At 36.6% G+C, this 15,803-nt stretch overlaps 1 protein-coding gene and 1 pseudogene across 16 annotated transcripts in view; both read right to left on the bottom strand.

Moving 5' to 3' along the window:
* Window positions 1-15,803, bottom strand: part of Dlg1 (discs large MAGUK scaffold protein 1) — a 187,041-nt gene that overhangs the window by 65,302 nt on the left and 105,936 nt on the right. For all 16 annotated transcript variants that reach the window (XM_055624814.1, XM_055624817.1, XM_055624807.1 and 13 more), the window contains 4 exons: window positions 10,055-10,105; window positions 7,587-7,711; window positions 5,878-6,047; window positions 4,050-4,186 (listed from right to left, as the gene is read on the bottom strand). In XM_055624814.1, the coding sequence (XP_055480789.1) occupies window positions 4,050-4,186; window positions 5,878-6,047; window positions 7,587-7,711; window positions 10,055-10,105 (483 nt within the window). The remainder of the gene's footprint in view (window positions 1-4,049; window positions 4,187-5,877; window positions 6,048-7,586; window positions 7,712-10,054; window positions 10,106-15,803) is intronic.
* LOC129689581 (E3 ubiquitin-protein ligase makorin-1-like) lies at window positions 123-1,483 on the bottom strand (annotated as a pseudogene).

Here is a 15,803-nt window from a genome sequence, read left to right as displayed (position 1 = left end):
TGATCACGACAGCACCTAGAGTTTGGAATCCTGCCTAGGACAGCCACTTGTACTGCCACACAGCACAGGGGACAGCCACTGTCTGAGGCTCTGCAGACCAGTTCCCACACCACACAAAGCTGCTATAGATCCAAGTCATAAAAATCTTCCAGCTCATTGTGAAACAAGCCCCACTTGTCCTCAGACTCTGTCAGTAATTCGGCCCAACCTGAAGCCAAACACATAAGCAACATCTTGCCCATCTCAAAGGTGACAGCCTCTTCGTCATTGTCAAAGGGGTTGTTCTCTCTCCTCAATGAGCTCCCAGAAGTGGCCTCTTCATTGAGTCTGGTTATCTGCTAGATGTTTTCACTTTCTGTTTCTATGGCTCCTCCCTACGGCCATCAGGGTATGAATGCTTGTAAAATCAGTTCCTTCCAAATGGCAGCTCCCACGTCCTTCATCAAAATACCTGCATGCCTTGTTGCTCAGGGCCTCCTTGTATTTCTGAATGTCTACTTCTCTTCTTTTTCCTCCACCCAGTACTTACTTGGAATGACAAAGTTAGATGTGATCCAACATTTACGGAAGGACTTTATGATCTTGCTCTCAAACTGCATAGCTCTTCTCTACTTGACAATACACTTGAGATGATAGGTATGGTTGCAGTTGGTGCTCAGCACCAAAGTGGTGCTCAGTGGGGCTGGCTTCCTCATAGACCACCTCCATGTCCTTACTGTGCTGCACAGCAAGAGAGCTCCATGTCCTCCTCACAGGACTCAATGAAAGATTTTATGTGCTGTGGCCTCTGGGCAGCATCCACTTGGTGTAGAACTGCAAGCCACACATGTCACAGGAGTCCCCATGGAGATACAGTTTTCCCATAGTGACACTCTTCCACTTCAGCAAAGGGGCAAAGCTGCTTTTTTGTTTCCACTGCAGCTGGTGCCTTCTCTGGCTCTCTCCTTGGTCACTGAGCCCTATAGGGGTACTTCAGTGCAGGAAGGCACAGGAAGGCTACAGTAGGGCTGCCCTGTACAAACTCAATGGCATTCCCTGAGTCCTCAGAACCTGCTCCTACTTGGAAAGTTTGGGTTTCTTAACTCAGCTTTGCCTGAATGCATTTCAGCAAATGATCCAACTCCAGAAGAGGAAGCAGCAGCAGAAAAGGGTGTTTTTGTAGTCACTTCTTCCTAGTTCCGTGGTTGCTATGTTCATATCTGCAGCAGTCTCCATAAACACAGTACCCTCTTTGAAAATATTTGCCCACTGCACCATATGGACCGTTGCAGAGGTGATGAGTGTATTGACAGTTATCTCCTTCCTTACAAACCCATGCAGAAAATATCTGCAGATGACCTGTTTTGCTGCCGCTGCTGTGACTCCCTCCTCCAGGAGACAGGGCAGTGACTGTGGGGATAGGAGCCAGGGAGGCCACTGCCACTGCCACCACTCCTGCTCCTGATGGTGGGGCTATTGTTCTGGGAACCGCTGCCTCCCCCATTACTAATTATTCCACAAAGCAATGGACCCAGAACTCAAATGTTGTTTTCTTATTTAGTATTAGATATGAGTCATAATAGCTGACTAATTATTCTGATAAGATATTCAAGGAAGAAAGATGATCTCAAAGTTTTAGACTTGAGCAAAGTTATCTGACATTTATTAAAGAGTCTTTACAGTTTAAACATGACTGGGAGAAAGCACTAACAAAACAGAATGCACAAGAGCTGAGTTCTAAATCACCTGTATATTTGGAAACTAGAAAGAGTAACAAGAAAGAAGAGTGAGAACTAGGGACAGTGAGATGAAGAAAAATATCAAATTAGAGAATAATTATGTAAATGCAGAAAGTGGACAATGAAGGTCTGCCAAGTACCAGGTTAAAGTCAATTAAAATAGGCCTTCAAAATTGTACAATTTCAGCATAATTGTGAGAGTAAAGGCTTTATTAAAGGTTTCTTTTTTTCTTTTTGAGACAGAATGACGTCCTGTTGCTTTTGAAAATCAACATAGGTTGTTGGCTTCCTGCTCTCAATACTAGTTCCAGACAAACAATAAAGATGGCTAAATAAGTAAAAGAACTAATTGCACAACCCTGATAACTTGAGTTAGATCTCTGGACTCAGAAACAAAAACAAACAAACAGATAAAAACCCAAAAAACAGCACTGGGATGTGGTGATATACATGTGCATTCCTAATGCACATGATGGACGGCACAGGAGATTCAGAGGGAAGCGTGCCACCCAGCTCTCCTGGAATATGCAGCACAACCATCCTGCCACACACAGTGGCACACAGGTGCCTATGCTGCCACACATACACACAGAATAAAGAATACATAAGAAAGTGAGAAAATCGAATGGGTTTGCAAAGCTAAGTTTATATAGGCAGGTGGGTATCTGTGGTCAAACTATTTATTACTCATAGCTTACAGAAAGACTGGCAATTACGCTATAAGACAAGAGGTGAGAGCAAAAAAAGAGTCCTGTTCCTTCCTTTTCCCATTGCTAAGTTGCTAATGTTGAAAAAAAGTTTTAGAAGTATCTAGAAAACAGTAGGGTGATAGATAGGCTTTGTTGCTTAGTAATGTTACTAACAGAATACTCAATGAGCCAATAAAATCAACACTTAAGCAGTCAATGAAACCCTGGTACACCAGAGCATACAGCAATTCTTCCTACCATGATTATAACACATCCCCAAGTGGAAATGACATAATTACCACTCTACTCGTGCATTTTCCCTTTACAGATTTGAGCCTTCTTGACACTAGGCCTTGATGGTCAATATGGTACCCTGGCTCTTACTACCTTACCTCTGTCTCCTACTATTACCAGTTCTCTTAGCCTGTTTTGGTTAGGACTGGTCATGGCTGATGTAGCCCATACCTGTGAAAGCACTAACATGTCTGACGTACTGGCTGGTTTTATGTCAAGTTGACATGAAAGAGTCAACAGAGGGGAGGGAGCCTCAATTAAGAAAAAAAAAAAATGCCCCCATAAGTTCAACTGTAGGGCATTTTCTTAATTAGTGATCAGTGCGTATGTGTGGGCATCCCATTATGGATGGTGCTACCTAGGGCTGGTGGTCCTGGGTGCTATGAGAAAGCAGGCTGAGCAAGCCATTCAAAGCAAGCCAGTAAGCAGTAGTCCTCCATTGTCTCTGTATCAGCTCTGGCCTCCAGGTTCCTGCCCTGACTTTCTTTGGTAATGAACAACAATACAGAAGTGTAAGCTGAATTAAACCTTTTGTCCCCAACTTGGTATTTTGGTCATGGTGTTTCACTGCAGCAACAGAAACCCTAACCAGGACACATGTCCATCTCACTTCTCCCTTTCTGGGCTTTACAGGATCTTTATCTTCACCAGCACCTTAACTTTGCTTCAGGTTCCATTTTCCTAGTGAACATGAGGACTTAGGCAGTTAGTTGTTCATGAACACTGTATAAACCGTGATACAATCTCACAGTTACATCTTGTATGAATGGATTTCAGCTCTAGGAAATATGGATAAGTCACAGTAATCACCATACAGAGGGAAAAAAGCATGAAAAAAAACTACATATAGTCCAGTAGCCTAAAAAAAGTTTCTAAAAAATAATAAGCAAAACTATTTAGTCACAATTATGTGTTTAAACATTTACTATTATTTTATGTGGTGTGTGTGTATGTACACACGTGCATGTCTGATGCTCATGAAGGTAGGAAGGTGACATAAAATTCCAAACCTACGTCCTGTGAAAGAGCTATAAGCACTCTCAACCACTGAGCCATCTCTCCAGATCCTGTTTAAACAATTTATAAGAAAAAGAAAAGAAAAGTAAAAGAAAAAAGAAAAGTCCCACAAAACTATTGGTGTTTTAGTTTTAGGGCTGAGCAGTGAGCTCACTGGCTTTCATTATGGCCTAAGTAGATACGACCCCCATGGTAAGAGCACACTGTAAACACAGACTGGGAGTTAATACTTCTGTGTTAACTCTTTAACTAGGAAGCAGAGGTAGACATAGAGAAGAGGGGATGGAGGAAGATGGAGGAAGAGTCAAACATTAAGAGTGCGGGTACTTACTGCTAGAAGCTTATCTCCAATCTGAAGCTTTCCATCCTTGTGTGCTGCACCTCCTTCAATTATTTTGGTTACATAGATGCTGTTATCACCAGGAATATGCTGATTTCCAACACCTCCAGCAATGCTGAACCCAAGACCTGGTTGGAACATGCTTGTTTAGTGTCTCATCAGTAAGGTGAATTAAAGCCCGGGGAAAAGGATGAAAATTAGACGTTAACAACCCATCACACAGAAAATTATTTAGTTTTATGCTTTCAAAATCTTATTTAAGAGACTGGAGAGGGGTCAGTAGTGAACAGCACTGGCAGATCTTACAGAGGACCAGGGTTGATTCCCAGGATCCACATGATGGCTCAGAACTCAGCTCCTGGGAATCCAACACCCTCCTTCACCAATGTGGTACATAGACATTTAAGCAAACAAAACACTCACACACATAAAATAAATCTGAAAAAATTTTAAAGCCTCAGGTTGATAAATGCAGGCATTCTAATAGCTAAAAATTGTATTTTCTTAAAGCCTTTCTGTAAACAGATTTGAAAACAACAGAAACCTAAAATTATGGTTTACTTTTGTTTCCCTCACAATTATGGCCTTTACTAATAATATATCCATAAGACTGAAGTAACTGAGAAGAAATAAAAAGTTGGGTTTTTTTTGTTTGTTTCTTTTTGTCTTTTGTACTAGGTAGAACATCAGGCTTTACAAATGTGGGTATTTTCTCCCTCTCAACAGCTTTGAATTGACAATTTAAAATAACAATTTCAGCAGTTCCGAAATCCCATCCTCAATACCACATTCTCCACATTCTTTATTTGTTGGAATCCTAGTTCCTCTAGGAAGCCAAGTATTAGTATTACTTTATCTACTCATCTTCAATCCTAACCATTTCCTCAAACTCAGAAATCACCTTTCCAGTCCTCACAACAAAGGTAAGTGCCATGGCACACACTATATCATCCTCTTTTAATCTGATCTACACGCTACGTTTAAAGCACTTTGTAGATCATAAAAAGTTAATATAAACACTATTATAATATAAATATAATTATAAAATATAAATATAAACTAATATAAACACTATAACATGATTTCAAGAGCCACGTTTTTCTTTTACTAGTAAGAGTCCTTAACAAGATGACACTTAAAACAGGTACCAATGAACCTATTATAAATTAGAAGGCTGGTAAGATGAATCAGCTGGCAAAGGTGCCTTCCACTAAGCCTGACAACCTGAGCTGACCTTGGGGATCCACATGGTGGAAAGCAAGAACTAACCCTGCAAACCGTCCAGATTTCCATATGCATGGCAAACTATTTCTTCCCACCAATCTAACTGAAACACTTTAAAGTGACTGGAGATTCTGTTCCCTACTATTAAGGACAGGCTACTAAACAGCAAGAGAACCTGTCTCAAAAGGTAAGGTGGAGAGTAACAGAGGAAGACACCGACATCACCTTCCGGCCTACCCAAGGGCATGCATGGGTGTGTGCATATGGGCACACACACTAACTCTACATATATACAACATCACATTGAGCTTATTCTTCAGTTTATATACACACAGCAGTAAAATGTGGAAGAGTACATGGAAATTAATATATATTAAATTACATATAACTAATATATGATATATAAAATTGAGCCACTTTGGTAGGAATGTAGCCACTCTAAAACTCTATTTGAGACAAAGAGCAGTAAAAATAACAGAAAAAAAAATCTATGAACCAATTGAAACTCTGTAGAAAACTAAAAGAATGATTATCTTAGAATATAAAAAGTATTTAGCTCATGTTTTTTAATGTCTTACTCTGATTTACAACGTACCTTTAGGACCTTTAATAAGCTTTATTTCCATTATTTTCTCTGATGCTGGTTTCCGCCTTTTCACATATAATCGCACAATAGATCCAGCTTCTTTCAATGCCTCAACTGCTTTGCTATGGGTTACATCACGAACATCGGCTTCATTTACTCTCAGTATACAGTCATTTACCCTGAGAAAACCATAAAATATCAAAACATTATATACCAGTGTTCTATTTTACCAATTTTTACTTTTTCTTTTTGATAAATAATTATTTATTCCAGAAAATATAAATAAAGAAACTACATGTTATATTCCAATGTATAAATTTCCAAAAAGCCAGAAAAGGGAAAAAATAAAAATGAAAATAAATTATTTAAAAATATTAGTATGTTTCGTATGTACAAAGATATTTGATACAATTAGCAAGCATCTGACACTAACCATAGGTACTTCCTAGTAGTTAATCCTTAAGACAACTTGTACCAGGTATATATATATATATATATATATTACCCATTTTATACATGGAGAAAATGAGATATGATGAATTTTAATACAGCCTCTTAAGGCCATAAATGACAGACCTGTATTTAAGAACAAGAAAAATGAAGCTTAAAAAATCTTAATGTCAGTTAAGCTACGCAGAAGGTCAGAGGATAGTGTCAAAACTGAAATTAACTGACTTAGCCAAGACAAAATTTTTATTTTTTCAAATCTGAGGTGTAGAACAACAACAAACAAAAAACAAACAAAACCCAAAACAAAACAAATTACTTCTTGAAACTCATGTGAACTTAAAGATCAGCTCATTTAATTCAAAGTTCTCTATGTAACTAACATAACTCCTATTCTCAACATTTTGAACTTAGCTCTGGTCCTGGCTTTGATTGCATGGTGTTCTTTTGGGAAAACATGGCGGTCATTTCAAACTAGCAGAGAGGAGAACAAAACCCACTTATGATAATAAAACTGGTCCTGACAAGTTTCTATATCTAATTAAATTTTCATAGAGGAAAGAAATTTTATACTCAAAAGAGTGACTAGTACTTTGGGGGTATTCTTCAGTTAAACAGAACATATTTTCACATAAGCTGCACAAACAAAAGGGCAGTAACACAAGATTAGGAGGTAAATGTTACATATGCATGAATGCTCAGATTCCTAACTGTTATGGCTAATTTCACTAATATATTTCTGCCATACCAGTGAGAAGTCCAGGTTAAGATATGAAGGACCTTAATAAGATAAAATAATTTACTAGCTCATAGGTTAGAAAATCCTTAGTCCCAAATGTCATTCTGTAACCATATATAAATATAAGCCCAGATAACCAAAGAAACTAGAAAAATGCCAGTATGTATGTCCCAACGAAATAGCAGTATTAAAGAAGACATTTTCCAAAACAGAACACTATATAAATCCCATATAAGTTTATATAATTGTTTTCCAAAGCAGAAAGTAAAAGTTTTGTGACTTTATTTGTAAACACCAAGGACAACTCATGACATCTATAAAATCGGTTACAGACATTTAAGCTATCAAAACAAATTACTCAAAGTATTATAATACCTAAGATAAAACTGAATTCCTAAAAGACAGAAACAATACAAAGGGAAAATCATCCTAGAGTTGGTCATTTTGAGCTTTGACCTACGTTAGGTGGTTATGCTGTTTCTTTGTGTTACTCCTTGTCTTTTGTCAACACCATAGTTATGTTAAGACATACCGTAGTCTTCCATCCTGGGCAGCCGCTCCTCCTGTGATAATTTTGGTGATGAAAATACTTGAGTCATCTCCAATGTGGGGGTTGTCTGTACCTCCTGCAATGCTGAAACCAAGTCCCGAATTTCCCTAAGGACAGAAGGAAAAATTCCGAGAAGTAAGAGCTAAGCATATAAAACTATACTGAGATAGGAGCTATACTACAAAAAGGAATTACATGGGTAAGAGAAAAATTCTAAATTAAATAGACATTTTTTCAGATAAGGAAAAGCTTCTTCAGAGGTATTATTGTTCAGTAGGTAAGGATGAAAAAATATACTGAGTTCTTCAGAAGCCTAGGTTGAAGTTCTTTCTTTAAAACAAGTCCGTGTAACTTGTTTGTGAATTACTCTTTGTGCATAGAAGTGCTCTGTATACAAGTCTTCTATGAGTACAGGGCTTGCAAATTTTTTTACCATTATGTTGAATATATTTTAATTTCTTAATACTCTTGTTTGAATCACCAAAGTCCAAATCACATTACTTTTTCTTTTGTTAACTTTGGTATTAGGAAACACTGCCTAATCTAGAATCGCAAGCATTTACATTTATGTTTTCTTTTACTGTTTTTGTAGTTTTAGTTTAAAATATCTTTTAAAATGCTCCTCATTCACGTTTCTTCCCCAAGACACAAAAGCATGTGATCTTTTTGCTTCATTAATTAGTTTAATTTGTGTTTGAGAAAGGTCTTCCTAAGTAGCCTAGACTAACCTCAACTTGATACAATCCTGGCCTTGGCCTCCTGAGCCTGGGATACAGAAGCCATGATACCTGACTATTACCTTTATTTCTGAGCAGGACTGCTGTCATTTCACCTTTTTAAAAAGGGGTGAGGGTGGTGCTTTTCTTCTGACCACTTTGCCAGCTGCTTATTTAAAAATGACCAAACTAGTGCTGATAAGTAAAAGCAGATTTGATCTCTGAGATGTTTACCCGATTACCAAATGGCATTTTTTAGTACTGAAGCCCAATCTGAGAATCCTTATGTTGGTGAGAAGTACTTTTCTGATTGCAAGCAGACTTTGACAGCTGCCAACCTTACTTTTTTGCTTATTTTGCAAATAGGAAAACTGAACTTCTGAGTAATATTTGCACATAAAAGAGCTCTTACTGCTATTAAAAATCTATAAAGGGAAATGATATTTCTTTGACTTAAGAAAAGGTACTTAGAAATGTTTATTTTCTGCCTGTAGCAACTCAAATTAGTGGGTATATCTGACCAATTACTATTCATAATTAGTAAACATCCAATTTTCCACTATTTGTCCTAAAATACTAATTATTTTTTTCAGATTAAATTCTATGAAGAATAAGTAGGATATGACCACAACAAAAAGACTGTGAAAAGCTGCCAAGAAATTTAGTATTCAAATTTTTCAAGGAGTAAAAAATACACAGTCGGAAAACTAAATATATGAAACTTAAAAGGCACTGGGAGAGGATTAAAACAAGTAAGTCAAACAGCAAGAGATGTCATAAATTGTCCCATGAAAATACATGACATTAACCCTGAGCTTACTTGAGTATTACTGAGCCACCTGCCTAACCTGAGTAGGGGCCTGAAATTAAGTAGTAGACAATGAAGATCTACTACACATGCAAAAGATTCTTGCAGTTTTATTTATTTTCCTTGGCATCCATTGTTGGCTTCAAAGTCAACAAAATATAATAATTAAGATTTAGTTTTTAATTTGTAGATATTCTGGTACTCAGAAAAACTACTGTGTAGAACTTTTAATTTTTGGAAGAAAATGCTAGACAAGGACAGTGTTTCTAAAATACAGTATGAACTCACTGCACACATGCAACCCTCACTCTAACCTATATAAATGTATGTCAGTAGGTAGGTGTATTTGAGACAGTCTCATGTAGCACAATCTGCCTTGAATTCACCACTGAACTCCTGACCCTCCTGCCACCACCTCCTAAGTGCTGTGAATACAAGTGTACCACCGTCTTGATAGGATGCTACCTTCTTAGAAAAAAATTAAAGAAAACTTTGACAAACTAATAATTTAGAGCACCCTAAACAGATAAGTATATGAAGTGTAGTTTCCTGTATGGTAATCTGGGAAAACCCCATAAAAACTAAGGAATAAGAAATACAGGTTTCAGTTAATAATAATAATGCAACACTGGCCCATTGGTTGAAACAAATGCACTATAACAAAGGCAGATGTTAACAATAGAGAAAAGAGTTCAAAGTAACTGGAATTCTCTGCATTACCCTTATGCCATTTCTGTAAATCTACAAAAGTTCAAAAAATATTAAAGAAAAAAAAACATTCTGAAAATACAATGGTTAATTTTATGATCTGTGAACTTATAAAAACAAAACATTTTTCTGGTTTTGAAAGACATTTTACCCTTGGATTCTATGATTGAACAATATATTTAAAAGTTCAAACAACAGATTAAGATAATAGTTTTTACCCTTTCAAGTGTGATTTCTTCATATTCATAATCTGCATCAGTGCCATTAACCTACAGGAGAAAAAAAGTAGTTTAGAAATTCAAAATGAAAAATCTGAAATGTCAAGATAATTCTACAAGATTAATGAAAACCTGCTAAACAGACAGTGATTGAAAAAGAAAAACCAGCTCCCTTTCAGTAACTTTAGGAAATAGAAGGAATGGAAGAGTGTAAATGTGACTATGCTACAGTATTACTACCATGACTTTCAAATATACTAGGGTTGCATTTAGCTTTTACTATTTTCTTTTTAGCTTTTACTATTTTTGAACACTGATTTTTTTAAGATTTATTTTGTGTGTATAAATATCTTGCCGCACACATCTATGCACCACATGCATGTAAGTGTCCAAGGAGGCCAGAAGAGTCAGTGTACTGGATCCCAGTGGTTGTGAGCTGCCGTGTGTGTGTGTGTGTGTGTGTGTGTGTGTTGGGAATTGAACCTAGGTCCTATGCAAGAGCAGACAGCTCTCCTAACTACTAACCAATGCCCTACAGCCCCAACTTCCTTGTCTTGATCCACATAGCCAATTAGCTGTCAGCTCTTCCTAATTTAAATATTTTAACTATCACTTCTTCATTTTCATTGTTTTTATTTTGATTTAGGCCTTGTCTAAACTTCTTCTGGAATACTGCCAATGAATGTCATCTAATCAATTAAACTGCCTGAAACATTTTGTTTTGATCAGACTAACCTTTTAAAAGTCCAGGCTGTTAAAAGAACACAGTTCTTTCAAAACTTTCAGAAATTCTCCTTGACTAAAACTGAAATCTGTGGCTTTCTAACCAAGACTCCACATGAGTTCACCCCATCTACCACTTGCTCCAATCTGAGACACAAAGACATTCTCCTGCTCCTTTCAGTTTATTCTCTTTAGAAGCATTCCCATCCTGAGTATCCTTGAAACCTGGGTTTGAATCCTTGCATTACAATTTTTAGTAACAGGGGCCAGGCAATATACTCAATGCAGCTCAAAAGAGGCTGTGAGAGTTTATCCTGAAGATGACTCCTATCTCCCACCGCTTGTAGTATCACTCACTAATCTAACATCAAGGGGCCTTTGAATCTCTCTTTTCCTTCCTCTTGGATCCAGGTAAGTCCTATGACTATCTTTAGCAGAGCTGAAGGTGCTGGGTGGTTCTCAGCCTGAGTCTTATGATGCCTTGTAGTACCTAGCTTTGCTCTACAGTGCATTTCTTACAACTTAGCAGATACAATTTGAGAAAACTCAAACTGCTGATGAGCAGAGCCAAATAAATGAAAACCAATATACTTGCCCCAAGTCTTAGCTTCATTCTTAACCAAGTAGCCAAAACCAACTGCCATTCAAGCTCCAGAGGCAATTTTAGAGTCTCTAGCTTTTACCAGTAACCCACCCCAAACTGTCATCTAGACCCACAGAGTTAACCTGTGAGATTATGAGAAATAACAAATTACTATTTCTTTTCATCGATACCAACTTTTAGTGTGGTGTATTAAACAATGAAAGATAATAAAACAAAGCAACAACAAAAAACCTAAAACTCTAATCTCCTTCGTTCTCTTCACTATATGTAAGTAACCAGTAAGCAAGTGTCCAGGTTTGTCCAGAAAGGAGCTCATCCTTTTCTTGAGGGCATTTTAAATCCACATCTACTTGGAGACATGAGGAACAGCAAGAGACCTACAATCATATGTAAAAATTTTATGGTCCTATTCATATTCTCCAGACTCACCTGTATATTTGGCATAGCACCACTCATAGCCGGAAGAGAAGGTAAGAAAGAAGAGAGAGAAGGGATGAAATGGAGAAAACTTTTTGCACATGTTGTAGAGGGCTGGATTTGGACATAAATGATTCATCTACACAGGCTCTTCAATGGCTACTGGTCACATGCTGTCTACATTCAAATTCAAATTCAAATTGATTAAAACTCAGTTATTGTGGCAGCTAATATTTGTCATGACTTTGCTGTATTTCCCTTACATCCTAAGAGAATACCATTGATCACAATGAGTGGAGTATTTTATATGCTTTGGATTCAGATATAGTCTTCTTACTTAAACTCTCTATATGGTCTTTTCAGATGAGTGAATGCTAGGCATTTCATATTTTTGTCATTATAATTTATAGATCTTTACTTTCAAGTGGTTATTGTTTATATCCTGGAATAACATTTATCAGTAGTAAATTTGAAAGTTATATACTTTTTGATACTGCCATAAAGAAACACAAAAAACTTAGCGCATCTACTTAATCCTGCACTGACACGAATTTAAGTTTTCTAATTAAAAAAGCACTAATACAATCAAACAAGCCAAATCTGATTATGTTAAAAGTGTATGACTTGGCTGAAGGTAACAAAGATGCTTAATTTATTAATGCCCTATAGTTTCCGTTCAATTTATTAATACCTTTCCCACTGAGTAATTTATTGGCGTTCAAGATTTTATGCATCAATATTCATAATTCATGGCTCACATTGCATAATCTCAGTAAATCACCACAAGCCAAAAATCTAAAATTAAAATGTACAGAAAAGCAAAAGTTCCTCCTAATGAAAAATTAATGTAACTAAATAAAAATAAGTCCTAAAGCGTTTGTTTAAAATTTTCCCTAAATAATGACACTAAGGTGATTTAAAAATACTTGTAACTATCAACTATATTTCATAAGGAAGAAGTAAAGATTTATTATGTAAGAAACTCATCAAATCTCAATCAAACAATTATTTTTTCTAACATTTTGTCTTTAGAATTTGTTTTGAGAGAAAATAATGCCAAATTAACTTTTTACTTCTTTAATGAAACCTGTAGAAATCTACATCTTGTGGCCCCTAATTTTGCCTTCCATTACTATTTCATCTTTACATTTTTACACGTACTGTTTGTGTGTGTTGGTATTGTGGAGATCAGAGGACAGCTTGTGGGGAGTTGTTCTCTCCTTCTACCATGGAGTAATGGGGAATAAAACTCAGGTCTTTATGCTCGGAGACAAGGAACTTTACCTATAAGCTATCACAGCAGCATAATTTTTCCTTTATAAGGACAGAAGATGGATGGATGAAGAGATAATCAAGTTCAATGACAGTGAGGTTTTGTCAATTTGTACTTAAAATTGAGTATAATATATCATATGAAAAACTGGAAGTTTACCTCAAAAAAGAATAAATAAGGATGTTTGGCCTTGGTACTTCTTTTAAATATGGCAGTGGAAGTTCAAATCAGGGAAATAAGAGGCATCCAGGCAAAGAACAAGTTAAACTATATCTGCAGATAATAGGATCTAGATTATATAAAGTCCAAAGATATCTATACAAAAAATTGGAACTAATAATGGGCTCAGCAAAGCTATAGGATAAAATATCACTATTTAAAAGTTTATGATATTTTTATTTACCACCAGTAAGAAGCATACAATTTATATATTGAAAATTATAAAATCTCTTTGAAAGAAATTGAAATAAGCTTACATATTTTATAAACAACTGAGATTTTTAAAAAATGGGAGGCAAAACCATTTAAAAAACACTCTTCAGCAAATGATGACAGGCAAACTGTATAATTATAAAAAAAGAATGAAGGTTGAGCCATACTCACACCCTATGAAAATGAAGCCAAAATGAATTAATACATAAAGTTAAGAAGTAAAACTACAAAAATAGTAGAAGAAAACATAATTGTAAATGCTTGTGATTTGTGTGAGACAATGTTTTCTAATACTAAAACTAACAAAAGAAAAATAGTGTAATTTGGACTTTGGTATTTCAAAGGAGATTATTAATTTGAGGGGGAAAAAAAGCCCTATAAGCCCAATTCTAACAGAGGACTTGTATACAGAGCACTTTAAAGGTATTAAAGAATTACTTAACTAAAGGAGGCAAAGGATCTAAATAAACACCTTTTCAAAGATGTACAGATGCCAGTAAATACATAATATGTTTACCCTCATCAGTCATTATGGAAATGTAAACTAAAGCCACAGTAAGGTATGATATCTAGAAGAATACTGCAACAACAGCTTTGGAAGGAATAATAAGATTACTGGTGGTGTGGAGAAACTGGAAACCCCATATATTACTGTTAGGAAATAGAAAATGATACAGCTATTTTGAAAACTACTTTGTCAGTTGCTTAAAACGTAGATATAGTTATCAAATAGCCTAGCAACTCCACTTAGTATGAAATGAAACTATATGGACACTCAGAACTTGTAATGATAATCACATTCGTTTTATTTATAACAGCCAAAGTAGATACAACCCAAATGTTTCTCTGCTTTGAGCAGCTACACAATGGAGTATGTCTGTATAAAAAGAATATTATTCGGCAGGAAAAAAAAAAAGAGTAAATTAGTAGTTGTTGGGTCCACTTACTATAGAGTGCTAGTCTGATATGCTCAAGGGCCTGGGTTAAATTTCCAGCACTGGGAGAGGGGGTGGGAAATGGAGGACCAAAACAACAGCAACAAAACCAAAACCACAAAACTGATGCTTACTACAACATGGATAAACTTTGAAAGTGAAAAGAGCCAGACTCCCCGACCCCCCTCCCACCAACAGGCACAAGTGGCACAATTTTATATGAAAAATTCAAAATACACAAAACCTACAGTGACTTAAAGAGCCTGGGCATTAAGGAAGAGTGGGAAGTGACTATTCAGGACGCGGGGCTTTTCCTAGAAGGATGAAAATGTTTTCTAATTAGATAGTGGTGACAACAGCACAATGCTCTGAGTAAATGAAGAACTATAGAACCATGTCTTTGAAAAAGGTGGCATGTGAGCATAACATGGGGGAAGATATGGGAGGGCAGGGCACTTCTCTATATCACAGGCTGTCTTCAAACTTGCCTTCTCCTATGTCCGCTATACATTAAAACAGGTAAGGTAAAAAAGTAAAAAAAGTGCAAATTACGATGAGTTAATATATTTCAAATGGCACGTTAAAGATGATTATAAGCTTATTAGCACTGTGCTGTTGAGAACATGGGATAAACACACATTGGCTCAGCCTGATCTACAAAGCTAGTTCCACGACAGCCAGGGCTGTTACACAGAGAAACCCCATCTCAAAAAGGTGAAAACCAAAACCAAAAACCAAACCAAATTCCCAACCAAAACAAACACCACTCTAAAAAAAAAAAAAAAAAAAAAAAAAAAAAAAAAAATCAGTGTATTTTTGTTGAAATATACACAGGCAAAACTTTCTGAAGTGCAGCTTGGCAATAATGATCAAATTATAAACATTTTAAGCAATTTTATTTATTTTTCATAAAAGTTAGAGACAGGTTCTCATATAGCCTAGGTGGCCGTCAAACTTGCTGTAGAAGTGAGCCTGGCCTTGATTTGATCCTCCTGCTTTCACCTGGTAAGGCTGTGATTATGGGTGGGCCAGTGTGTATACATGTGGCTGGCAGCTGCACTTCAGTAGGTTTTGATTATGTACTTGTATATACACAAATACCTCTGAATGATCACTAGCACACTGATGGTTCACAGTCACTGTCAGTTTAACTAGATCTGAGGCACCTAGGAAACATACCTCAGGGCATGTACATAAAAATGATTTCCAGAGAGGTGTAAGTGAGGAAACCCGCCCTGATGGTGGGTGGCACCAGAGGACTGGGGTGCTAACTGTGTAAGGGAAAAGAGAAGGTTAGCTGAGCACCAGTCTCTCTGCCTTCTGACTGTGGATACAGGTTGACCCAATCATCTCATACTACCACCA

This window comes from Psammomys obesus, unplaced genomic scaffold, assembly GCF_907164565.1.
Source record: "Psammomys obesus unplaced genomic scaffold, mPsaObe1.curated_primary_1811, whole genome shotgun sequence".
NCBI lineage: Eukaryota > Metazoa > Chordata > Mammalia > Rodentia > Muridae > Psammomys > Psammomys obesus.
Note: the sequence above shows the minus strand (reverse complement) of the source record. Positions and strands in the feature narration are given on the sequence as shown.